Source organism: Glandiceps talaboti, chromosome 15 (genome assembly GCF_964340395.1).
Source record: "Glandiceps talaboti chromosome 15, keGlaTala1.1, whole genome shotgun sequence".
Lineage (NCBI taxonomy): Eukaryota > Metazoa > Hemichordata > Enteropneusta > Spengelidae > Glandiceps > Glandiceps talaboti.
This window is the reverse complement of record NC_135563.1, coordinates 13,381,223-13,409,101: the sequence shown is the minus strand read 5'-3', so window position 1 is coordinate 13,409,101 and position 27,879 is coordinate 13,381,223. Positions and strand designations below refer to the sequence as shown.

The window sequence follows — 27,879 nt, the reverse complement described above, 5'->3', positions numbered from 1 at the left end:
GTCAATCACTCCCTCTAGACTATCAACAAGTAACAATCTCCCAAAAGATATGGCAAATATTTTATTTTCATTCGAGATATTAGTTCACGAGAACAGCATAGTGTTTGTAAACTGAGTCCAAAGCGGTAGTTTGTGTGTGTTGTAACACATTCGTCGAAATATAGGCATGACTCGCGAATATATTACACAAGACCCACTCCAAAAATTTAAATATTGATTGATATTTGACCAGTTACGAATCATTTTCGGCATTTTCATCTTCCTTTCGATCAAATTCTTATCAGTGCACAACCAATGGGATTTTTGACTGCGATATGTTGTACTACAATGTAGCCCGACGTAAACAAACAAAGCTTCCGTATGACACGTGCACTAGATAAGGCTGTATACCATGCCAGTATATAAGTATTTATATTTATAATTTATTTTTCATTTCGATCCGTTCGATGATAACGGCAAAATTACACAAATTAACTTTTAAATGAATGATCTTATATTATGATTTTTTTTCCATTTATTTAAAACAAAATTTTGTTGAAATAATTCGTAATTAAAATCTTGACCCTATATTTGACAGATAGAGTAGAGTAGAGTAGCGCAACGAACCAACGAACGTGGGAACTACGGTAAACAATAATGGCGACTTCCTGGTCTTGTGACTTTTCAACTTTTCCACAAAAAGTGTTCAAACTGTGAAATGTGTCACATTGTTTAGACGTCAGTGGTAGGAATTCTTTCTGCAGAACATACTTTTCGTATCGGTAAGTCCATAAATACATAATATAGTCGATTTTTCAACACATCGGCAACATAAATCAGTGGCACTGCTCTTTGAAATGACTTTTCGTTGTGCTGTCCGAATGAACCGACCGGACTATGTTCGCCACTTTTCTTTCAAAATATTATTTATAGTCGTGTATATAACCCCTACTCACCACAAAAGTCGAAAATGTAGGTACCGTTTCCTGCAAAATATCTTAGGCCAGACGGACTTTGGTTAATGTGGCCACTGCGCCATCGCAGCAAGTTGCTAAAATTGTTACAATGTTCCCAGTAAATCATTAACTTTCGAACCACAGTTACATTACACTACACCTGCACATACATTCGAGAGCGAAACCGAAAGTTTTAATTGACTTTTTGAGAAAATGATTTGTTCTCTTTCCCTTGTCTATGCATGAAATGACAAAACGTAATATAATATATTAAACTGAAAGCTGATTTTGTTCTCATGCACTTCTGACCGAAAGCAATGTCATTAGTTGGTGAGTCATCCGCATGCATATGCATTCGTCAGGTGTTTCATAGGTATGCACAGGTACACTTAAAGCATGCGAGCTGTGTTGTACAGTACTTGTACGTTTTCACCATAATAAGGAAAGAGTTTAATCCCGTTTTGATTTTGTATATTTTCTATATTTAACCAGATTTACATATAGCAGTGATCAGTGACACCTGTGACCAGACAAGCCATCATGTTTATCACAGTACATGCTGTTCTTGGTGGACGCACTATACGTGTACCAGTAGAAGTGGAATCACAAGATAGTGTTGAAAGTCTGATCGCAGCTTTCTGCATACAGCAAGGTAAAGGAGATAAAACTTTGGTTTGTAGACAGAAATACATACCATGGTATTTGCGAGTTACACCATGGATGTAATCACTGAGACATGTATGGGTAAACTTAGGGTGGGGGTGAGGAGTAGGGCTAGACTCCTAACATACCTACAGTGTTTGTACTGTCAACAAGAATGCCTACTGTTTACACTTGCCCTCAAAATCTTCAAACCAGAAGCAAGCATTTTGTTTCAGTATAGCATTAACTGTATCTTGAAATCATAGAGGTATATATGTGTATGTTTGAAATTTCCTTGTTTACAATTTGAATAACATTGTAACAGGCTGTGGGGCCCATCTAAGGACAAATAACAATAATATAACAATAAACATAAACTCAAAACTGAAATGGAAACATGAAAAATTATGTGTGTTCAACTTTAGGGAGATGTCATAGTTGTCCAAATTGCATGCATGCAAATTATCTAGGGACTCAGTTTTCGTTGAGTTCATATTGAAAAATTGGATAATACAGTCGGAATTGAGGCCCTGTGAATACCCAGCATCCATACAGAACCCAACATTTTAGTTATGTGTATTATTGATTGGCATGGCTTATCTCTCATCTTATATTACAAGTCTGTGTTTTTACCATAAATCAGAGATGTTCAGAAAAGTTTTTATTTTGCAGTTCTTTGTTATTGTAAAGCTGTTGTTATTCTCTGCCTGTTTTACATCATGGCATCATATATTTCATTATATTTGTCTGTCTGCAGATCTGTCTGTGTGTCTGCCTGTCTGTCCATCTGTCCACCAACCCACCCACCCATCCACACATCCAGCCATCCAATGATCCACTTATCTATTGACCTACCCATACACTCTTTTCTATCATCAATTCATTCGTGTTGAATGTAAAATTATTGCAATATTTGATACGATATATGTTATACTTTTATAAAATATTCACACTAATATTTTCTTTTATTTTTCTGTGACTGAACACAGGGTATGAAAGTGAAGGAATTTACATTCTTAGAAATGAGAAGGAAGAAATTTTAGACAATACAAACAGTTTAGCATTATGCGGAATAGAAGATAAAGACACTGTGTACCTTACAGAAGGAGGTAATGTATTTATTATTGAACTCTTACTATCTCAGAGTTAGCCAAACCACCAAATTGCTCTGAGATAGTAAGACAATGACAAATCTTCAGGGCTCAAAATTACCAGTTGTCCCATTTCCACATTCTTGTCATGGGGCTACCATAATTTGCAGCTGGTAGCCCACTCGGCCTACCACTGATTATGCGATGATTTAAAGGATGGACGATTTACGGACATGAAAGTATTTTAATAACACACATATTTCCAATAGAGGAACTCTGTTTTCAGTTCAGGAATATAGGACTATTGGTCTTCATCCTTGGACTTTTTGAAATTGGTAGCCCATTCAGACTGTTAAGAAAAAAAGTTAATTTCGAGCCCTGATCTTGTGGATGTGATTAGACTGAATGCTTCAGTAACTTCTTCCGTACATTCTACTGATGAATTGAAGAATATAAAAACTACCACTGATGACTGAAAAATTCTCAAGCTTGAGATTATTCACCAATGTTCAATTCCTCCATGAAAGGTGTATAAGTATATAATAACCATTTTGGTGAGATGTTACAAGCATAATTCACAAACAGATCCTCCTAATTTGCATATGGATTATACATCAGCCAATGGGGTAAAACATTGCAAATTTTATTAATATGTCCTCGTAAATTGCATATGGACTCTACATCAGCCAATTGGGTAAGACTTTACAAACATAATGCACACAGATCGGTCCTCCTAATTTGCATATGGACTCTACATCAGCCAATTGGGTAAGACTTTACAAACATAATACACAGCTAGGTCTTCCTACTTTGCATATGGACTATACATCAACCAACATGTCACAAGCAGATTCACAAATTAATACAACCTCATAAATTGCATATAGACTATACAGTAGCTAATGGGATAATATGTTCCAAACTTTGTACAGATATGTCCTAATTTGCATATTAAAATATACAGACGGCAATCTGATAGACATTATCAGTGGATCACAGGTATAGTTCTTTGTAATTTGCATATTAATTATAAATAATAGCCAATCAGATAGACCTTACAAATGTGCTTCATATGTGTAGTTCTTTGGAATTTGCACATAAACTTATAACAGTAGTTACTTAGGTAGACCTTGCAAGAATGTTTTATATGTGTGATTTCTTGTAATTTGCATATATGAACTCTACAGTAGCCAGCTTGCAAAAGTGCTTCACTTGTACATTTCCTTGTAATTTGAATATGAACTATACAGTAGCCAATGAAAGAGCTATACAGTAGCAAATTGGATAAGCCTTGCAAGAATTCTTCAAATGTATAATTTTGTGTAATTTGTATATGAACCATATAATATATATAAATCCACCTTTGCTCCCTGGAGTAATAAATAGTTAAATGCACTTTGAGTAACCTAAGTCACTGGCCAGGACTAACTTTCAAAACTGTCATAGCTATGTAATGCTATTTCACCCCCACTCCTTCCCTTTTACAATAAATTTGATTCTATCAAACTCGAGTAAACACCTGAACACACAAACTTTACATTTCAAGAAGTGAAAATGATTTATTTAAGCTGTATTAAAACTTAAGCATGACGTTATAATCAAAGGTTTCCCAGACAGACTACCGACAGTTATTGATGATATCAAAAATAATTTTCTAAAAATTCAACATAACAATTAGAGAGTTATGTGATAAGATACAAAGCTGCACAGTCTCAATTATGATCTTACTGGCCAATCAGAGAATTACCTTGAAATAAAATTTATTACTGACGATATTGTATATCACGTTGGGAACACATGTTTGCATGGTGAATGATAGTTATAGTGGTAAGAGTTGACAGTTGCTTATCAATAAACTATGGTATTAGTTTCAGTTAACACATTGGTATTTCAGATGTTAGATAACAACAGATACAGTGTTGTATAATGTAGTGAATTAGTATAAGCCAGAGTTTATGGGCATGCATATCATTTGCATAAGTAATTATCTTTGTAATTGTGTGCTGGAATTTCCTTCTGGGTGATAACAAATACAGCAATGGGTAATTTTGCTAATATATAAAAGTAAGGTTTGATGCATAGCATTTAATGATTTGCATAATTAACTATCATCTTTGTAATTTTATACTAGAATTTCATATCAAATACAGCGATGGTAATATTACTAATATATAAAAGCTAGGTTTGATTGGGTATGCATTAAAATATTATGATTTGCATATATATATATATATATATATATATATATATATATATATATATATATATATATATATATATATATATATATATATATACACACACACACACACACACACACACACACACACACACACACACACACACACTGTTTATGTTAGTTTGTTTTTGAATCCGATTTTAATTTTATGGATCTCTTTGATCATGATCACATAAACCGTCTAAAATTTAATTGGATCTTAAATATCAAAAGTTTTTGTCAACAGTTTATATTGTACAAATATATTTTTAAATAGTAATATAAGCATAATGTTATTGATGTTTCCCATGATATATATGAATTCAGATATTGAGCATGGTATTCGTTTGTACTGTAGCTATATACATACTGTTTTCTACATGTAAATTACCAAAAGGTGTCTTTTTTTCAAACCATCTATTTAACCATTACTACAAGATTCTTCTTTGTAGAGATCACATCCAACACGTACTATGTTGTTCACTGTTTATACTGAGTTTGTCACTCTCTCTCTCTGTTTCTTCTACTTGTTTCTATCAGATACCCCTGAGTTATACTTACCACAGACACAGATGCCTTTATCCTACAATCCCTTTATCCTTGTTGGTATTGCACTAATATGTATAGGAATTGTAGGTCTTGTGGTGGTATCTGTAATACAACATACAGGCACTCCAAGTATGCCAACAGGGGTAGGTATAAGCTATGCTGTAATTACTTGAAATAATCTACAATTTGTGGTGCACTGTTAGTAGATGAATCAGTGTTATCTATCACATTGATTAACTCACACTGCTTAATGTATTGAAATACACATTCCGCGTACAGACAAATATTCTGTTTAGGTGTACCTTCTTGTATACATACATACATACATACATACATACATACATACATACATACATACATACATACATACGTACGTACGTACATACATACGTACATATGTACACACATACATACTCACATGCACACACATGCACACACATATACATGCATACACATACATACATACACACACACACACATACACACACACACACACACATACACACACACACACTACATCCACATGCACACACTCAGACTATGCCATATTTGTCTGCACACTTCTCTTCCCTAGATCAATATATGACAATGGTATATATGTATGTCACGTTGAGTAGGTATGAATCATTCCAGTCTCCACAGTAAGCTATGTTAATGTTATATACATTTATACTTGTCATTAAATATTTTCATTGTATGTTAATGGCAACAAAGTGGATAACACCAGATGGTACATATCAATCTCTTGATTATGCTGTATTGATTGTATCAAAAGATATGAAAAAATATGAATTGCAAAGCATACAATATTTAATAGTTCCCCCTACATATCTATTCTTAAATAACAATACAATTTAAATTGAAATGAGACAACTATGTATTTGCATTTTCAGTAGTGATATAACATTTGCAGAGTGGCCTAATATTACTGCGACATAGTTTTTTTTTTATAGAACACTTTCCCACTCTGTGCTCAAAGAGCTTTTGTAATACAATTATTACCCCTGGAACAGATCTATAGTGGCACAATGACCCTTTATACTTTCTCAACTCCCCGGGGAACATACAAGCCATTGCAGCCTTTATAACACATGGGATTAAAGCATTCACATTGCAACTTCTATCCTACCAGGTCCCCAATTATACAGCTGGGTTGACTGAGGCACAATCATGGTTCAAATCTTTCCCAAGGACTTTAGCCATTCAGAAATAAAAAGTAGCAATGGGACTCAAACCTGCAACCTGCAGATTCCAAGTCGACCACTCTAACTATTTGACCATCATGACCTCACATAATTTTGTAGAAAGATTTTCATGTTATTCATTCACATCTATCAACTGATGACATACTAAAATTTACAACACAAATACAAATAAATCATGAGACAAAACTATTTTCAGATTTTGACAAAAATAATTACAAAATTGCAGAACACAAAATTGTAATTTGTCAATATATTCAACTATTGGGACTTTATATTCTGACACATATTGGACATATTCATATTCAAAAAAAGATACACAATTTTCTTAAATAAGATTGTGTGGATTTTCTCTATCCCCCATTTTTTTCTTCAAAATCAAATTTTGCTTGAAGCATTTATGTGTTAAACACAGAGAATATTTTGATTCCTTTGTTGTACAAGAAAATGCAGAAGTTATGATTTATAAAGTTATTGATGATAAACAGACATATTGGGTATTTTGATCTAGTCGGGTTCCCTTCAGAAGAATTTACCCGCTTGATGAATATACCAATATAGTTATGCCATTTCTAATAAGTTGAATTGCAGTTATCCCTGAGTAGCTTAAATTGTAAGACCCATGTAAGTGATTAAGCCAAAGTCAAAATTATCTCCGCTCCGAGTTTGGAACTTCTACAAAATATATTTTCAATGATGAAGTAAATATACCATGTATGTGTGTCTCATCGTATTGCAGTATGGCTTGGTGTGGGATGCGGGCTCTACCCATTCTAAACTTCATATATATCAGTGGCCAGTAGAAAAGGAGGACTCCACAGCAATTGTCTCTCAGATAGACCAGTGCAAAGCAGAAGGTATGTTATATTGTATTGATATTGTAGTCAGAAATAATGACAATAAGAAACTCGAAGAAGACATTAATTTATATTTTGTAGATACTATATGGACATTCTTTACAGTATTTTTCTGTGTTCGGCTTTCAGTGGAATATTAGAATGAATTATAAAAAGGAATGGTCTGACCCATCATGCTATGAGTGATTTTCCCGAAAATTTTCTGAAAAAATATGTTTTGAAAATGACTGAGATATACTATGTGCAAACGAAGTACATATTTGAAATAGAAAAGATTTTCTGTAAAATACAATTGATTTCATTGCCATTAGCTATTGAAATACTGTGTCAAAACAATGTGGTATTTCAAACACAAATTTTGATGTGTTTTTAGTTATATAATATATATATTAATTTAGTTTGAAAATTATCATTGTTTTAATATCCACAAGAATGCATTCAAAGATTACAATGTTTAGTGTATGATAAATATAAATTAAAATTATGATTGTGTCAAGTAATGTACCCGATTGTAAATATCTGAATAAATTTAACAGAGTATACTGTGTACATAGTGAAAGTTTAAAATGTTAACAAATAGTACACAATACCCTGCTGGTAACACCACTTGTTGTAGTGTGAATAACAATCAATAATGTCAAATTAGGACTACGATGGATCATTATCGTTTTTAGAATTATCATCAATGAAAATACACATAATTTTTTTACTCACTAAGTTTAGTATGATTAAAAAATTAATTCACTGCAAAGGAAAAAATCAAATAAAAGTTAATATGCTTGTTAAGAATCAATCAATTTTGTTAAGTTGTTTTGGATAAAATTTGTTCTGTTATGATCTGTCTAAGGACTTGTAGATTAGAGTGTGTTTCAACCAGACAGCATAAGAAGTCATTGTTAAAATCCGTTCATGATGTAACGGCATTGTTCAGAATCTATCCACAATCAATAGACTGAAGAAACGTTACACTTTGTACACCAAGGAGAACAATGATTGATCTGTATTGATCAACAGGGAGGCAGGAAATCCTGCTTTGAATTCGTCTCAGGTTTATCGGTATTTCAACATATCACAAAAATATCACAAATGGAATGTGGAGTTTTATCTTTCTAATACTAATGCTATCTATTGTATACTTGCAAAGATTAAAAACTACCTTTTCAAAATCTGTTAAGATAGGCCTTCACTGTAATGTTTATTGAAACATGTTATTAATGATGACAATCTGATGAGAATTTTACGAATAGAATCTAAAATTGCCCAGAAAAAAAAATTATTTTTAAATTATAGACAACTTTATTTTACACAAAAAGTTTCATAACACATAGAATTGCTGTTTTGAAAATTATTTGAATTTAAAAATCAACTGTAATGTATTATAAATAGAAATAAAAAAATTATACTTCTTATAAAAGCAAAACATGCTTTTGAAAGCTGGTCAAAAAGTGAAACGATTTTTGAAATTTCACATGTAATTTTTGTTTTACATCTTATATAATAAAGAATTTATATTGTTCTATTTTTTGTACATTATCTCCTCTTTGATTGTCTATTTGCAGTTATATTTTGTTCTTCATGTAATAGTGGCTAGTAGCAAGGTCACTGCAATACAAATGTAACTGATACCTTTCAAAAATATTAACTTTTGTAAAGTTGTACAGTCTGTTCTGTTTGTCTAATTATCTCCGTTAACAAACAAGTTGAGTACAAAATGAATTTTTCTTCACTTTGTTTTTCCAAGACTTTTTTGGATTTAGTCCAGAGTTTTTTGTTATTGTTACGACATCATATACACATTCTCATTGTTCAAAGAAGCTATTGTTGTAATAATTTTATTGAAATACTAATGTTCAAAATCATGTCATGTGAATATCCAGGTTCCAAATTGTTGAAGGGGGATAATTGTTGTGGGAAACACATTTGAATTTTCACACCTTGATTCAGAATTAATGAGTGAAAGACTAGAATGAGAATGATCACATAATATCGTTATCACCTTAAATTGGAGATTATCTGGAAATTAGCATTCCTTTTGTTTCATTACAATTCCATTGTATGGTTGTTGTATATTTTCAAAGATATTCAATATTTTCACCCACCCCATGGCAGTTTGGGCATGGGAATTTTCTGTACTGTTGTCAAAGACATCAAGATCGAAATTGCAAATGACGTATTAAATAGTACAATTTTTGTTGTTGAGAATTCTAGGGAAGAGGAAGACGAAAAAAAAGACATTTTTTTCCCAAACTGTATGTGATTGAACACTTTTTAAAACTGACTGCCAAAATTTGTTCAACTATTCTTGTTAAAGTTTCAACTTTAGAAATTTCTATTATTGAAGTCTTCAAGGCTATCAATTAGTAAGTGGAGATCTTTTTGTCTGAATCAAATTTAGATCTGCGTTTTGATAAATTGACTTCTTCTCAAATGTTGTATCATGTTTTCTTTGTGATAATTCTGAGAATTTGAAGTCAGATTTTTATTTGTGTTTGTGCTTGACGTATTGTTTTTGTTTTGGTAGTACATATATTGTTGTCGTTGTGAACAAGTTTTGTTTAGGTCATGCAGTAACTTGTTAGCGTACAAGACACAATTCACTGTTGATATGTCTTTCCTATTGTTACTTAGTAATCCCCTGATGATCATTGCAAAACGATAAGGTTACTACTAGCGCATTTTATCTCAAATTATCTGATAGCTATCTGTAACTATAAGGCCTAATATAAAATTGTATGGTTCTGGTTACTCGACCCAACCTAGTTTTTCACAGCCGATCCTAAACTTTTTTTTACATATTTGAGAAAAAGTAATAAAATCATGAAAATCGTGAAGTCTTGCCAGAAATAGTGGATGCTGGTAACTGACACCAACTTAAAAAGACAATATAAAACTGTTCTTCCAAGCTGTAATGGCCGTACATCTGATGAGAAGAAACCAAAAACATAGTGACCATATGGAAAACAATGGAAAATATAACTACCTGAACTAGACACTCACACATGAAAAAAATATGTAATGAAATAAAATAAAAACTCTACCTACCACACCCTATTCTAAAATTGAGTGTAATTGGAACCACACAATTTTTTTATTCGGCCTAAATAAGAATGTTTCTGTGAAATGTTAATCTTATTTTGAGAGTTAATTGAAAATTGAGAAAGGGTTGACAGGAATGCAAACATTCTATACTATTTTGTGTATGTTTTGCGTCAAACCAAAAGTAAATGATACAAAACATGTTGAAACTATCTGCCAAGGTCACAGTAAACATGAATGGCCATTCAAAAGTTGAGGATGTTGACATGGTGTTGTTGTCAGTGGTCAATCTCTCATCATAGTTAACTCTGAAATTTCTGTTAAAAAATAAAACCATCTCCCAAATTCAGTATTTAATTCAGTATGGTGTTTCATAGATTGGTAAGAATGTTTGGTTTTCGCCAAATGTTTACCATGTGAGAGAGTTGTTTGTCTTTCCTAGTTTGAAAAACACCACATATCCTGTTTTGTAAACAACCCAGTATAGATGGGCAAGGAGAGAGCGATCACATGATTTAGTCTAGTGTATGAAAAAAAAGGGATGAGGAATAGAGATAACTTGCTTTAGGTCAAAAAAATTGAAAATAGTTAATTTTCCACAGTGAGGTACTGGCAAGGTTATGGGTCAATGGCTAGTTTACTGTAAAGCACTGAAACTTATTCAGAGATTTTACAGTACATACAGTTTTTGCAATAAAAAAGATTGGACGTTAATTTTCGTTTATAAAGAGGCACCAGAAATGCTGGAATGGTTATGGCTAATATTAGAACTAGTTATATTTGATGGTATACAAATGTGAACTGTATTAAAAGTGTCCAGTCACCCGTCCAGTCTTTCATCGCCATTGTACTGTACACTAATTGTCACCTCCTTCATGCATCAATTCAACTTTGTGTACGGGTGCTCTGACTGCTATATTCTACTTTTATTGCTTGATTAGGTGTCTTGAGATGGTACCCTCATCACTAGCTCAGTAGCTGTACCTTGTCTCTAGATAACACAATCTACATTTATTTAGGATTTTCAAATCACTGGAAAACATCTCCCGGGAATAACATAATGTATTAAAATATTTAAATTGAAAAAATCTGGTTTTGATGTGAGATTTTAGTTACTCGGTGGTGTAGATTACAAGGGAAACATATCTGTCAATATTTCATGTGTATATGTTTCACTTGTCCCAATTAATGGCTTATTTTTCTAGGACAGAAATTTGTGACGTTCATCACATTTAGGTCACCATGTGATAACATACTGTGTTATGCATTCCACCACTGTTAATATTTTAATCTCCTGTATTTAAGCTAGGACATTTCACTGTGATAATATCGTGACCCCTGGTCATGTTATGTGTGATGATTTTTAATATGTTTACAAGTACTTAGTGAAAGTTAGCAGATGGTTATAGAGGCATGGTGTATTTGGATTGGGTCAATAGTACTGTCTTCAAACAAATCAGGTCCCATTGTTCCCTCCATCAAAAAGCCGAAAATAAACACAGCTTGAACAAACCATTTGTAAAATAGGGGTGTCAAAATTCACTTAAAACTTGTTGCTCCTGTTATCAATTCAGTGATACAGATTCCAAATTTAGGAACTTTGCCAACATTCTCATGGTATTTGATTAAGTTACTTGTGATAATGTAGGCAATATGAACGACTTTGTGAATTTCTGTTCGTGGAAAATATGCATCTTAACCACACATTTCTTGGTAAAATATTTACTTTTGGCACTGACAGGGGGCAGTGTAAATTTTGTTAAAAAAAGAGAATAATTTTATCAGTGCATCAGACCGCTATAACATGTTATAACTTGTTGGTTATATTATCAACATGTCATATACATCATTACTGCGTAATAACTTTGTTGTCATGTGGATAAAGACATGTTTGGAGACAGGAAGATGGATACACAGTGTGTGACAGTCGTGATAAAACATAGCAGAATGAATGTTCATGGATTCTGAGTTCATAGCTACAAATGAATATTTGATGTACAGAGTAAAGTTTTTTAATGGAATCCCAAACTTTACTGATGTCGCTGATGAAAGTGAAAATTTGGGATTAATTTCCCTCTCAAAAACTGTTTTTTTTTTCTGTGAATAGAAATTTTTATTTGATATATTAAAATCATGTCGCCAAAAAAAAAAAAAAAAAAAAAATTGCCAATTTGTCCTTTACTGTGGTAAGTGAATATCACCTTTATCCTTTGAAGCTTTATTATCTTTCACTAAATACTTCGGTATTATACTGTTTCATACTGAAATATCATTAGAAAATAGTCAAGAATTTTAAAAATAGGGAAATAGTCAGAAAACAGATTAGGTGTGTTAGTATAACATATTTGATCCAAGTGGAAAGGAAGTATTATGGAGTGATAATAATACAAATACCAAAAGACTTAATCACACAGAAGTAAAGTTTCTCACAGTATTTTTGCGGTGTATAAATGCTAATTTTGTTCACATTGTTTAGAAAGGCATAGCAGTAAAACAGTTTTAGAGTTATCACAGATAAGTATTAAGGGTATTGTCTGCACCACCTGTCTTGTACAAACTATTGCTTGTCACTCTATTCAGTGTGATTTGCATATATTAACAACCCCAGTCGAGTCAGTGTATTGGAATGTATGAATGCAGTTTTATCTCCCCAGTAGTTGTAATACCTAATTACTATACACAAATTACTAAAAACAATTGCACTAATTACAAGCTGCAACCAAGTCCAGTAGGGGAACAAAAAAAAAGCTTGTCTGAATTCTTACTCTTGGGAATATCAGCTTATATGGTTTTGGCACCGACAAACATTTTCTTTTATTTATTTTACAGAAAAGTTTTAGCTCTGTTGTTAGTGATTGAATGAACCCACACACAATTTCAATGTGATTGTTTGAATGGCCGACTAACAATTTCAAGATGTAGATTTTTAAAACAGTTGAGCGCACAATATAATTAAAACTCGTTGAAGTTCAAAATTAAGGGTGACTGTTAATTAGTTTGCAAATTTCAAAGTGAATACTATTTGATAATATCTGCAGCGTAAAAATCAACTTTCAACTATTATCATTTCTGAAAAAATTAGTCTTTTAACTGTTTAACCCTGTGTATTTTTTCTCGTTTAATTTATGTAGTTTGATCAAAATATGTTGTAAATGGTGTGAAATTTTTTAAAAGTATCATGTAGAGATGTCATGTCCACCCCTTTTTTAAATGAATAGAAAAATATTGTCGATACTACTAGAAATATACAAATTTTTGAAAGCTAAATCAGGACCATAAGATAGTTTTTACTTGGTCTTATTAGATAAAACTTGTAAAATTTAAACATGGCTCCTGTGTTTTGGGAGAAAGAGTTCAGTTCTGTTGGCACAAATGTAGTCTGGGAGCCAGAATTCACGTTGTGTGGTGATTTTAGACACACAACTTGAAACTAGACTAGAAGCTTGATGTCTTGAAATGAACGTTGCCAGACTATCATTTTGTGAACTTGACACATTTGTCAATTTCAAGGCAGTTTTTCAAACTTAGGAATTAAATGATTTATTTACTAGTATTTGTTTATTTATATTTTAGTCGCAAATCATAAAAAAAGTTAATTTTGTTTAATTCTAATAAAGTAATCAGAATTTTAAAATTATTTCTATGTTTGATTAATTCAGTCAGTCAAAATGAGAATTCTTGATTCTCAAACATGAAAAAATTATGGACAGCAAAATTGTGAATTTTTTTTCGATATTTAGAATTTTAAATTTCAGGTTTATGAAAATTTTGGGTTTAGTGTGTGTTGAAAATGCTCCTACTTTTAATTAATTTTACTGCTGTTTTAGTAGACAGGCTAAATTCCATACAGTCTGACAACAAGCTATAAACTTTTATCTTTTTAGGGTTGATTTGTCCCTGAAATCTGTAAAACTAGACTATATCCGTTTATCTTATATTTTATGTCTGTGATAAATACCTTGGTTGGTAGAACAATCTACAGATTTTGTCCCTGTCAAATTCTCAGAACTTTTTGGAAACAAATTGGTTGTGTTTGGTTTTTATCGACCGACATGTCGGATTCAAAATGGGGTCCACTGATATTGATAGGTGTTAGATGTGAAGCCTATTTGTTATGTAGTACTAGTAGTAGTAGTAGTAGTAGTAGTAGTATGTTGACATCGGCTGGACCTTGAAACTGAGAAATAACTTCTTGATTTATGATAGAATAATTCTGCTGATATTACTCAGCAGGTGACGGAACTAGTAATTTCGGTGTGTAGGAGTTGAAGTTTGTGGTAATATTTCATTTGAATGTTTTTTAAAAGAATTCTGGTTGACATGGATGACCTTCAAAAAAAATCACACCAGTGTGTTTGCTCATTCATGCATATCACTGATTCAAAAGGTTTTTGTTAAGATAGGTACAGAAAATCTAACATTCAACTAACTTTTTGATAAATATTCATGTTTTTGTCCAGCGGTCAAGAGCGTTATAATGACCTGTACAGCAAGTGTATTTTTGTAACCTAAAATTAGTTTTGACTCTTAATATTGTAAAAATATTACACAAAAAATAACTTTGCTGCTGGGGGTCAAGATACCAAAAAATAGTTTTTCATATTGATTTACCCAACTCTACATATCGTGATTGATATGAAATTTTATTTTCACTGCGAAAGATTGAATGTTTGGTTAGAAATTAAAGTCAGCTGGTTTTACTTTTATTTCAATTTTGCTGGTATCAGTGTCAAAAGTTTTAGGAAAGTGCCTTACTTTGTTCTATTTTTATTGGAATGAACACACCGGCAAAAATCACAGAATGAATCAAAATCTAAACTAAATGCAAATATATAAAGAAACATAGTGTTTATTTATTCTCAGTATGAAATATGTAAGTGTATGTGATATTGGCATAGCAGCAGGGGTACTGTTTACATCACAGCCTAGTAACAGATAAATATGAACACATTGAAAACATAAATGAACGTGTCATTGATACGGTTCGTGGTTTCAACTTTAAAGACTCAATTTTATATTTGAAGCTTTTTTCAGGTGGTGTATGTTTTTCATTGTCAAGGGAGGTCACTCTTTATATAAATGTTTACTTGCAGATCACTTCCCCAGCAAGGTCATTATGTACATCCTTCTCATTGAGGTGGCGATACAAGTCAAAAAGGTTTAATGACTCTGGAGTTTTTTGTGTCAGGGGGAGGGACTTCAACATCTCAGACATGATGCTGTTGGCAGCTATATATTTGTCTTCTGTACGTCCGTCGGTCATACACAAAGAAAGAATATAAAAGAAAAAGATTAAAGCTCCCGACTTTTTGAATACTAAAATACAATTTGGGATCTGTAATTTATTCTTTTTAGTACTTGTTACTTGTAAAATATATATAAAAAGTATCCAATAGATCATACTTTTGAAAATTTTAGAAATTTTATGTGTGTGTACATTTCAATAGATTAAGTATGGTGGCAGTGATGTATGATAGATGATGATAAACAAATATCTAGTGGATGCATAAATCTTAAACAGAGGTCATAGGTCGTGATAGGTATCAGCGTCTGAATTTTGTTGAAACAGAAGTAATGAATACAAGCTGTTTACAAACAATCAGGTCTTTTCTTGTATCAATTTAGAAAACTTTGAGATAAGATTTAAAGTAGTTTTATTTGAAATTTTAGTAGAATAATTGAGACCGAGAAGACAATAGTAATGATTGCCATGTAATTGAATGTAGTTGTTAATTGTATGTAACTGTGTCATTTCAATATGAAGCTATTCTGACTATATTGAGTACATTGTAGATAGCAAACATATCCTGAGGGCAGCGCTGGTCCTGGCTGGAGTCACCACAATCACTTCAACAATCAGTCCATTTCCCTTGCAGTCCTAAATTGTTATTTCATGACATAAAAGACAGTCCCGGTCTCTTCCTTGGCAACTAAAAACATCCAAATTACCAAGAAAGTGTTTAGTGCTCTTTTGCCCTTTTGAAAGGAACAAATGAATCATTTCAAAAACGAAAAAATTTATAGGAGAATTATAAAGATGTATGGGAATTTAAAACTAAGCTATCCATTTGACATATTTGAGTTAAAATGAAAATTTCTACTCAGTCAACATTTTTTTAATTCTCTGAGTCAAAATTTTTAACCGTAATGAATACCATATAGGCAGACTAGACTACTTGTAACTTTGAACCTAGAGTCCATAAACATTCGTTCTTGAGAAATCTTTATTATTTATGTGTTGACATTATGATTCAAGAAAATCAAATTATTCAAAAGTTACATTTATGATATTTGTATTTTTGCCATACAACAGTAAAAGGCAATAAAGTAAAGTACTAAACTCAATAGTGTAACTCATAAATCAAAATAAATTATAATCACTTTGCAAGATTTTGTGTTAATTATTTATAAACTAAAGATTAGTATCTGAAAACTTGTCCATTTGCCAAATGTCCTATATAATCTGAAATAACGTGAAGTATAGCCTGCCACATCTGTTTAACATGTATAATGTTGTATTATGTAGCACTTAATTTTGTGGAAGATTTGAACACTGATTCCAGACATCAGCTGATTTCATAGCAGAGAAATACTGAGAAAAACGCCAAAAGTAATACACTATTGTTATTATTGCAGAAATAAGACAACATTTAAAATTGTTAAAGTGAAAATAAATTCCTATCCAAAAAATAAATCAGTATAGCTCGTAAAATCTCTTGATGTGTAATTTTATTCTGAGTTAAATATAGCTTCTCAGTTTATGAAATGATTAAAAGCCCTGTCATAAAATAGTTACTATCTGAGTATCTGTAAACTAGTGTAACAATCCTGGGGTATTTCCTTCATGGAATCACAAGATCTCTTTTTACAATGTATGATATACCTTACAAACTAGTCTAGTTCCTATATGGTATCGTATGATTTACACCTCTACTCAGTTAGAGACCACGTTGGCATCCAGACTACACTGCAGACTAACCCAGGGGAAGCAACAGATAGAATTAAAGTTAGACTATCCTGGGACTTGTGCATTGTATTACAGTATTGTATATGTTAGCATGGTTTCCAGGCTAGCTGTGTATAGCCTGATCTTGGACTCTTTACATTCATTACACAACTTTTCATACAGTTGGTCATAACAGCATGGATTCTCAGTTATATAATCTCATTTTAACTCGGTTTTAATGAACTCTAATACACTGAATTTGTTAATTAGTAGCCCGAGACCTGTTTTAAAAGACCTTTTTCCTCGCTTTCCTAGAGAGCCTTAAAATCAGGTCTAATACAATCTCATATTTTTTTCACATTGCGTGAAATATTTATGTATTTCTTTAAATCCATAATTATTGTTTTTTTGTCTTCTAGATTTTTGAAACATTTCTGCAATACCATAGGGCATAATTTAGAATTAACACCATGCTGTAAATTTTGCATGAGATAATTTAATAATATAGAAGGTATGTTGATGTCAACCAAATACTGCTTTATATTAACCTGTCTACTCACTGGGTCTGTGACTCTGCTACAAGTATACTGGATACAGAATTATCATATAGAATGGAATCACAGATCAAGTGAGTAGACAAATTCTGGAAGCCGTGTGAATTGGGGTTTTGAATTCCTTATTTTCCCATCACATTCTAAAACCCCCATTTGCCTGGATTTTTTTAGGCTAACAGATTTACGTAAGCTGCACTTGGTCTAAATTCTGTAATTGTAAATAATAATGATATTAAATAATAATTCAATAATAATAATAATAATCTTTTATTGGTCCATATAAATTGGGAAATCTTGTTGAATGATTACCACTGAGCAGCACCCTAGTGCACTGCCCTAGTGTTAAGCAGGGGGAAACTAGTAACCAAGAAAACTGTTATTGTTCATTTGGGTTAAACTGAACAGCACCCTTCATACATGTATATATACAGACCTGGTTAATTTATAGTCCATTGAAGGGGGACTGTTACGATGAGGTCCGCCCGTGCGTCTGTGCATCTGACTGTAACATGTCAATTCTTAGACATGCAATATGTTAGTTCTTTCAAACCTTGCACAAAGATAATATGTCCTATAGGACATATGCACGTCACTTTGTTTTGCGACATATGCAAATTTGACCAAATTGTGACCATATTTGTAGTTAAAAATCAATATTTACTAAATATAACTCAAAAACTGTTCTACAGAGAGACTCGATTCAAGTGTCCACCTCCATATTATCAGGTGCAAGCTTTTTTTTGAGTGTTGACTTTGAGTTTCAGGGTCAATTTTCAAAATGAAACCATTTGTTGTCTATCACAGATACATTGTAATTTATATATTGCCAATTTCATTTAGTTCATGTTTAAAGTTACTACAGAACAAGAGTTATTACATGTATTACTTTTGGTGCTCATATCACATTTTACTGAATGGCGGCCATAATTGTCGTAAACAATCATGATCTGCTGCATAACTCAAAAACTATACATCATTCAAGCATGTACCCATGTCAGGTTGAAATGTCTTATAAGACATTGACCTTTGATCCTGACCTTCAGGGTCAATTATCAAAATCCAGCCATTTCCTGCATTATCACAATAACTTTGTAGAATTGATTTGTTGCCACCAATTTCTTTTCAATCAATGTCTCCATTCAGTCACATAAAGAATGTCTCCATTCAGTCACATAGAATTTATGTATTGGTGGGGGGACTGTGTCTTTTACAAGACTTGTTTAAATTACTCAAACCTGGTCAGCATAGTGTGGGTTAATTGAAACCCAGACTACAGTAGTTTGAGGCACACACAAGCTCACCGTTCAGTCGCAGACAACCCCAAGTAAATATTTTCTACTGTGTGAGAATATAGGAAGAAAATGAAACCAGAATACACAAGTGGAAATAGTGTATGCACAAGGTTCATGTTAACATAAAGGAGTCTGTACTAAGACCACTATTAAGTTTGGTCACGTCTGTGGAAAAAGAAGGAGGGCATCCAGGGATATAGGCAAAGTACTTAATACTTACACTTGATGTAAGCAGCTGTATTGAAATCAAAGTATACAATACATGTCAACTTTTGAACTACTAGACACACAAATACAAAAATGAAATCACTAAAAAGTTCAAATTACAGATGGAAACTGTTGATTGTTTATGATATGATGAATTAATCAGTGTAGTGTTTTGAGACCTGTACAGACATTAATCCTGTATTCTTCCCCCCCCCTCCCCCTCCATCCTCCAACCCCCCAAACCAAAACAAATCAAACAAACGAATAACAAAGACAAATAACAATAAACAAAAAACTTGACATGTGACAAATATGATGAAAGGTGAATCGAGACTTGTGCAAATTATTTATTGTACTTTCAAAACTACTGGATATAGAATATATAAGATTTATTACAGTAACCATAAGTTAATATGAGTCAATGATTTAACAAATTTACGATAAAAATATGTTTTGTGTATGTAGGTGGGGGTATATCAAGTTACACTGAAACACCATCAAAAGCAGGAGAGTCATTAAAGCCATGCATGGACAAGAGTATGAAGAAAGTCCCTGCCAATGAACATAATGATTCCTTAGTGATGCTGGGTGCTACAGCTGGAATGAGATTGATAGAGTGAGTAAAAATTGTTATGTTGTGTTGTGTTGCAACTCATTTTGTTATCCTAAGGGTTATAAAACTCATCATTGATGCAAAATTTCACTCCAAGAATCATAGATTGTTTCAAAATTGAACTCAATGAATCATAGATTGATGCAAAATTTCACTCAAGAATCATAGATTGATGCAAAATTTCACTCCAAAAATTATAGATTATTTCAAAATTTCACTCCAAAAATCATAGATTGATGCAAAATTTCACTCAGAAATCATAGATACATACTACAAAGATACATGGAAGCAATATTGACTCAAATTTTGGTAATATATATTACATTCATACTAAAGAACTGATCGATCCTCCACTCACAAGAGACTGTGGTTTCCACCAAGGTTTTTGCAGTGCACAAGATGGCTGAAGGACCACAAACCACTTCCTTTGTTACAGGTTTAATAGAAGTAAGGAAGTCAATACAGATGTAGATATATTTTAGAAATGAAAACGATAGCTTGTAAAGTCTTAGAACTGCAGATAGATCACTTACATAATGACTGAATAGTTTGATATGAGATTTTTATTTCATTTGGTGGAAGGTGCTCAGAAATGGGTTCAGTGCCCCCTCTTACACGGACAAGATTGAGTGCAGGTACAGAGCACGAGCCATTTAGATAAAAAAAATATGGAATATATGCTCTAGTCGTTCTATGTCATGACAACACACATCTATGTTAGGACAATGCATGTCTACGTCAGTTGGTTCTGCTGTGTTTGAAATATGAGTCTAAACACTCAAGATTACCAGTACTTTCCCCGATTTTTCTTTGACATTAGTCATTACTAATACTGGCACTGGTATAATTATGTTATTCCCCAATATTTTTCTTCATGAAGCTGGAAAATACTTGTGACCTAAGGATTGTCATTACGAGTCTATCGATTTGTATTTTCTGGCTGAATGAAGAAAGATATTGGGGAATAACATCTAATGATACTTTACTACAATACAAGGAAGATGTTAAAATAGTAAAAATGGCTGAATTCAGAAAATTTTTGTCGACTAGTCTTTCAATTTTGGCATTTTTATGTGTCAGTAAAATTTTGGAATGTCGTTTGTTATAGAAATTTGAGCCTGAAATATCACAAGATAGAGAATTTTTTTGACACTAAATAAAAATCTGACTGGTCCACTTTTTGAAATGCCTTTTTTTTAGAGCAGAGAATAAAACAGTGAGTGATGAGATCCTAGCATCAGTAGACACTACACTGAGAACTTACCCATACAATGTTACCAAAGTTGATATCATATCTGGTGAAGAAGAAGGCTCATTTTCTTGGGTCACTGTCAACTATCTACTTAGTAACTTTGGCAAGGTGAGAATAGTGCTAATCATCGCAGGGTATAGACATTTATATTACCCACTCATAGGCAGACACTGACATATATATACAAAGATGCATTTAAATACTCATATACATATGCATGTACATTCTCACTGATGACATACATACATACATACATTCATACATACATACATACATACATACATACATACATACATACATGCACACACAAACATGCATACTTACACACACACACACACACATAATCTGACAGACAGACAGACATACACAGGCAGACAGACAGACAGACAGACAGACAGACAGACAGACACACGTCAAAATTTATAAAGTGTAGGTACAATCATACACTCTGTGTTTCTACATATTCTTGTCAAGTGAGATTTTCTTCCTTCATACTGGATTCTCTGGCAGTTAATTAAAGTTTTAAAATTTCCTGACATCAAATTATGATTGTTACTAAACCAGTTGATTTTCCCTACGAAACATGCATGGTAAAGTTGATATTAACTGTCTTACATCATTACATCAAGACACAGCACTGTAATGGCATCAATGACAGTGCCCTCTAGTGTTGACTTTGTGTATAGGTAGTGTTAATAATGTTATCACTTTTGCCTGTTTAGTCATCTAATGAATGAATGAACTGTACTTTCAAAAGACAGGATTATTTATTCAATAAACATTTTTTGAGTAGATATGAATGAACAATAAAAGAAAACTGTCTTATTGTTATTTGTGGATCTTTTGGCGATAGGGTCCAGCGTCATACCTGTGGAGTTTATCACCAGTAACTGAGAAAGAGACTGTAGGTGCATTAGATATGGGTGGTGCATCATTACAAATTACATTCATCCCAGAAGATACTTCTACAATACCAGCCAAGGATACTAAATTTTTAAAACTGTATGGTGTGGAGTATACTGTGTATACCCATAGCTATTTATGTTATGGTGTCAGAGAAGCTGAAAGAAGATTCTTGGCTAATCTTGTCAAGGTATGTTGTGATTCAAAATTTAAAGACCCTGCAGTGTTTTTTGCTAAGGGTGGTACCAGGGACTGGGTAATATGTAAAATCTACCTGGGTTCCCAAACAACATTACCATAGACTCTATGGGGAAACACTGCCATTTTTACCCCCTTCTCCTGTTCTGTTATCAGGGTTCCCTAACCTTTTCAAAAACTCTGCCCTGTTTACATAATGTTTAAAATTTAGGCATCAAAAACAGTTGTCCGAAAGAGCAAAAGACAGAGCAGGTCCAGAATATAAGAATGTTCCTATGTATGGTTCCACTGATAATATTGTAAGAATTGCTTTGATGTATATGGTTTGTAGCTGATTAATATCAAACATTTCATAACCCAGGCAATTCTCTGTACCTGTTATAACATTTTATGTTTATGTTGTGCTAAAGTGTCAAAATAGAACAAGAGGTTTGATTTATTCTTACGTGTACCTAGTAATACATGTCTAGCAGTGGAGCGGAACTCATTGTGTCAACTAAAATAATGAATGATCTTTATTCTTATGACGCACCGCACCTTTCAGGTAAATTCTATTCAGGTGCAGAGAATTGATTATTAGCTGACAGGATAATGTGTAATGCCAAATGTATGCTGACATCAGTTATAGAAACCACCATTAACCAAACTATGGATGCCAGTTTTTATCAGACAATATTTTAGACGACTTGTATGAAATGATGGAAATACAACGTCAAATAAATACTGGAATGTTTTACTTGCCAGGTTTGATACAATAAATCAATTTCAGAAAATTGTATGCAAAATTCAATCTAAGCATTAATTTAAAACCATTTAGAAAGAGGTCAAAGGTCATTGTGTAAATATTAACAAGGCATCATGTGTTCTTTCAAAATGGCTGCTAAACTAGAAACTAGAAACTAGCTGATTATAGCACTATGATTTATTTTTTCTTTATATTTGATGTTCCTATTTTTCATCCAGAGAAACTACAAACAGTTAATTCTAGTTAATCTTTTATGAAACTATAATAAGTGGTCAAAGAACCCTAATTTTTAGTTCAAAATTTCATCCAAGCAAGAGAGGACAAAATTAAAAATTAGTTTAAATTTAAGAATATCACTGCAGAGGATAATTTTCCTTCATTGCATCTTTTGTTCTGAATGTCAGTTGGGGTCTCACGTAAGGTATTTACATCTCTACAATACCTCTAAAATTATGAGGTATAATGTGAAATAAAAAAGAAAAATACCAGAAGAATAACTAAAAAATCCAGATATTATAATTCGACATATTTTTTCTACCATATAAAAAATTATAAGATAAATCGGTATGACAAAAAATAAATGTAATATTGGTTTCATGAAATATTGTTTGTGCAATTGCCTATGCAGACAATGACAAATAGATTATCTAAAAATATAGAAGTTACTTTGTAGCGTGCAACCAGATAGTATCTTGTGCGTGTTATTAATATAATAAAAAGTACAGAGTTTCAGTTCGTATATCAGTATCGACGTGGTCTGTGAATGACAACCACCCATGGAGAATATTATAACGGATAATAGGGACACACTTCTATGACAATAAGTTGTGTGCCTGTCATGGGCTGTTGTAGTCTGATCCAGTACATAGATATATGATCCATCCGATGTTGGTATTATTTAGGAGTGCTGATAGCTTCATGTGGCAGACAACTCATACTTTTAATATACATGTACTCTTAAAAATTTTATTGATGTATTTCAATCCACTTTTCAAGAAGGAAGTGCAACATTTATTGACATCATATCTGCCATGAAATGAAACATTCAATACTTGATTTGATGGCTATATAAAAAATTGTCATATTTTTAATGTTATCAAGTGTCAAGCCCAGGGTGACACAAGTAGGTCTCAGAAGAAGAGCGCCCTCTATCAACAGACATATTGCAGTAGAGCTTATCAAAATCTTATGTAGGTGGTTGTCACTTTGAAGTGACCAATATATTTGATATGCGCTTGAACATGACAGATTTGGTTTACTGTTTTGTCCGTGTGGCATTTACTGATAAAAATGACAGAATAATCAAGGATTTCGGACAACAACTGCATACTAGTATTATGTCTATGAGGAGATGGTGTGGTGTTTGTCGATATATTTGTCTTTCTTTCTTTCTACATCCTAAATATTTGGACAAATTAATTTTTAGGGTGCATAAAGCGACATATTTTGTCATTTTTTTTATTTGAACATTTTATTTGTAGGAATCTAACAGTACAAAAGTGGTGAATCCATGTGCTCCAATAGGTCACACTGAAAATCGCACAACAGAATATTTATTTGATGCCTACTGTAGTAAAGGACTACAAGCCCATAAGGCTTGGGGGTCAGAGGTTACCCCACCAAGTCATCTAGCTGACGACCCCAGTAGTGATTATGTCACCATTGAGGGCAGTAGTGATACCGAGCAATGTGCAAGTGCAGTGTCTAAACTCCTGAATACTAGTACCTTTCTTGATGTCTATAAAGCTCCAGTGTATGGAAAATACTATGTGAGTAATTTACAATTATTGCATTCTTCATATGTTTTATAACTCAACATCTCTGTAATACTTATAAACCACTTCCCATCTGACTGATTGTATTTATAGAAACTTTGATATTGGCTTGCTGTAAGGACATTTTCACTACTAGCCTGGAATCCATGCGAATGGGGGTTATGAATCAAAATTCAAAACCCTGATTCACCTAGATTCAAGGCTATTTTACTACTTAAGCTTCACAAAAGGATTCCTACCACACCAATGTAAACCAGCATTTGGTGTAGATTTGACAACCTGCTAAATGTGTTTATTACAAATCCTGCCACTTTTCTATCCTCCTCTAATGATTCGTACAAACAAGTTTCCCAGAGACTTGGCTATATCTATCTTGATATATTGGCTTAAACATTGTCAATCCACATAAACCAAATCTGTGGGCTAACAAACGAATCCCACCTAGAATTCTAACTCATACCAAACCATCCAAGCTTGTATTCCCATTATTTCCACATACAAGACACCCATCTAGATGTTAGACCCAACGTTTGTAGTGACTTCATCATGCAATTTATCAAGTTTATATGAATGGAATAATACTTCTCTCTATATAACCTAAACCCTCTTTGCACATACTACCTAGTGGTGTTAGTTGAGCAGATACACAGGAAAGGGAGAGACTACCATTTACAACAAATTAAAAATGAAAGAAAATTTTGATTGCCTCTGGAAAAGTGTACAGGTCATTCCTCCTGCTACAAGACATGTATCAAAACTAGTTAGCTACCAGTGGGATTGTATATATCATATGTAATAGTATGATATTATGTTTTGTTGTATACTGTCTAATTTGGCTAAAAAACTTCAGATATAGTTGTAAGTGAAATACACACTTCTGATCAAATTTGTGAAATCAGACCAATGTAGGAGGGGTCTTGAAGATGGATAACACCATCTCATCTAACTCATCTGTTTTGTTATTTGTAATGTTACAGGCTTTCAGTACCTTTTACTATACAACCAGTTTCCTTAATCTAACTCACAATGCAAGCCTACTAGAATACAGTGGTAATATGACAGACTTCTGTAAAAAGTCCTGGGATGAGGTAAGTGAGTCCAAATTTGATACGAGTGTACACTTCCTGGTTTTACTCTTCTCTATATGATTTCTTTGACAAGAGGAAAGCTTTGGAACTTTGATGTTTTAGATGAATTGTAGTCTATGAAAGTAGAAGAGAGTAATACAGCCAGTTACCATACCCTTCACACTCTACAGCTTTGTACTCGTGGCCTTAAATCATTTTCCAAATCTTACTAAAAAATAATGTCAAAATATTGAGTATGGTAAAGTGTGTTCAAAGAAATCTAAGTCAGTATTTTTTTAGTGTGTTGCTATTTTCACAGACTTCATACTTAATTTTGCAGCTAAAACATTTCAACACCCCCCCCCCCCCCCCCCCCCCCCCCGTCCTGTATGGCTTACTACAAACCTTTACTAGTCACTATACCATGTTTACATTAAACCATATTCATACTACTCCCACTTTCCATGTTTCTAACTTTGACTCACAAGACCTACTAGTATATTCAGACTGTTAGGAGAACATAACACATACTCTCTAATTTATTGTTTAAAATTGTGTTCATTTATTACACAGGTAAAAGTGATGCCAACATCTCATCGGGATTTACTGCCAGCATATTGCTTCCAAGCTCAGTACATATTCTCATTTCTAACTGACAGCAGATCATATCACTTTGATGAGTCAACATGGAACTTTGAATTCATAGAAAAGGTAAGGACAACATGATGTTTACCTAGGTTAGTTACAACTACAGTATCTCTCCAACCCCCTAGTTTTGTGATAAAAACTACAAATCTCTCATTTCAAACTGCTTAGTTTTGTTATTAAAACCAAACCTCATTTCTAACCACCTAGTTATGTCATAAAAACCAAAATCACTCATTTCCAACCACCTAATTATGTCACAATACTACAATCTTTCATTTCCAGCCTCCGAGAGTTACCTCATAAAAACTACTCACTTACAACCACCTAGTTATATTATAAAAATCAAAACCTCATTTCAAACCACCTAGTTATGTCATAAAAACTACAATCTACCACTTCAAGCTCCCTTGTCAGAAAAAGTACAACTTTTCTCTCTTTATACACACCTAACAACGCTGCTACTTGCCTAGATCTAAATTTAGAACATATAAAATATTGAAGATAACCAAATATGTCGCTATGGTTACAGGTTGATGGGTTGGATCTTGGCTGGTCACTTGGATTCATGATCAATACCACAAACCTTATACCAGCAGAGGAAGCAGCCGAAGCCCCACTTACAGAAGCAGCATATCTTGCCCTTATGGTATTATTCAGTTTAATGCTTTGTGTTGGCTCGGCATTTATGTGCTATGCTTGGGTTAGAAGGAGAAGTAAACTGGAATCTTATAAGAAACCAAAATATGGAGCTATTTAAAAATCTTTGTAAAAATTTAACTTTCAGTTCCTTCATCAGTACTAATTATTTACCTGTGTATCAATGTTTGGTACTATTTTCTGTGAAACAGTTTTTGTCATGTAGAAAAAAAGATGTACATTAAAAATGAACAACTCGGTATTTGGTCCTAAATGTAGCCAGAATTTAGAAAGGAATTCTGAAAGCTTTAAAATGCTGTTGTGGAATATTTACAGGATGTTGATTTGCTTGTTTAATGTAGGGGGTCATGGTAGAATTTCAGATATTAGTGAGGATGGCTTGGAATGCTATAGACCTCTGGTGCTATCATCATGTGTATATTAAATTAAAAGATTGAAATTGTAGATACCATTACAGTGTTTTTGCTAAGGTTTTGGTATGCAGTAAAAGGT

At 32.9% G+C, this 27,879-nt stretch overlaps 1 protein-coding gene across 1 annotated transcript; it reads left to right on the top strand.

Moving 5' to 3' along the window:
- Nucleotides 1–625: 625 nt before the first annotated feature.
- LOC144446457 (ectonucleoside triphosphate diphosphohydrolase 8-like) lies at nt 626–27,879 on the top strand. The gene is made up of 12 exons (XM_078136223.1): nt 626–761; nt 1,428–1,587; nt 2,567–2,686; nt 5,427–5,578; nt 7,377–7,494; nt 19,995–20,145; nt 21,343–21,502; nt 22,248–22,487; nt 24,722–25,009; nt 25,993–26,103; nt 26,656–26,793; nt 27,260–27,879. The coding sequence occupies exons 2-12, from the start codon at nt 1,476–1,478 to the stop codon at nt 27,485–27,487; spliced, it is 1,818 nt and encodes a 605-aa protein (XP_077992349.1). The 5' UTR covers nt 626–761; nt 1,428–1,475; the 3' UTR covers nt 27,488–27,879.

Coding starts and splice junctions, on each gene's coding strand:
- LOC144446457 (XM_078136223.1), top strand. CDS start 1,476: ATGTTTATCACAGTACATGCTGTTCTTGGTGGACGCACTATACGTGTA. Junction 1,588..2,566: donor AGCTTTCTGCATACAGCAAG/GTAAAGGAGATA, acceptor GACTGAACACAG/GGTATGAAAGTGAAGGAATT. Junction 5,579..7,376: donor CTCCAAGTATGCCAACAGGG/GTAGGTATAAGC, acceptor ATCGTATTGCAG/TATGGCTTGGTGTGGGATGC.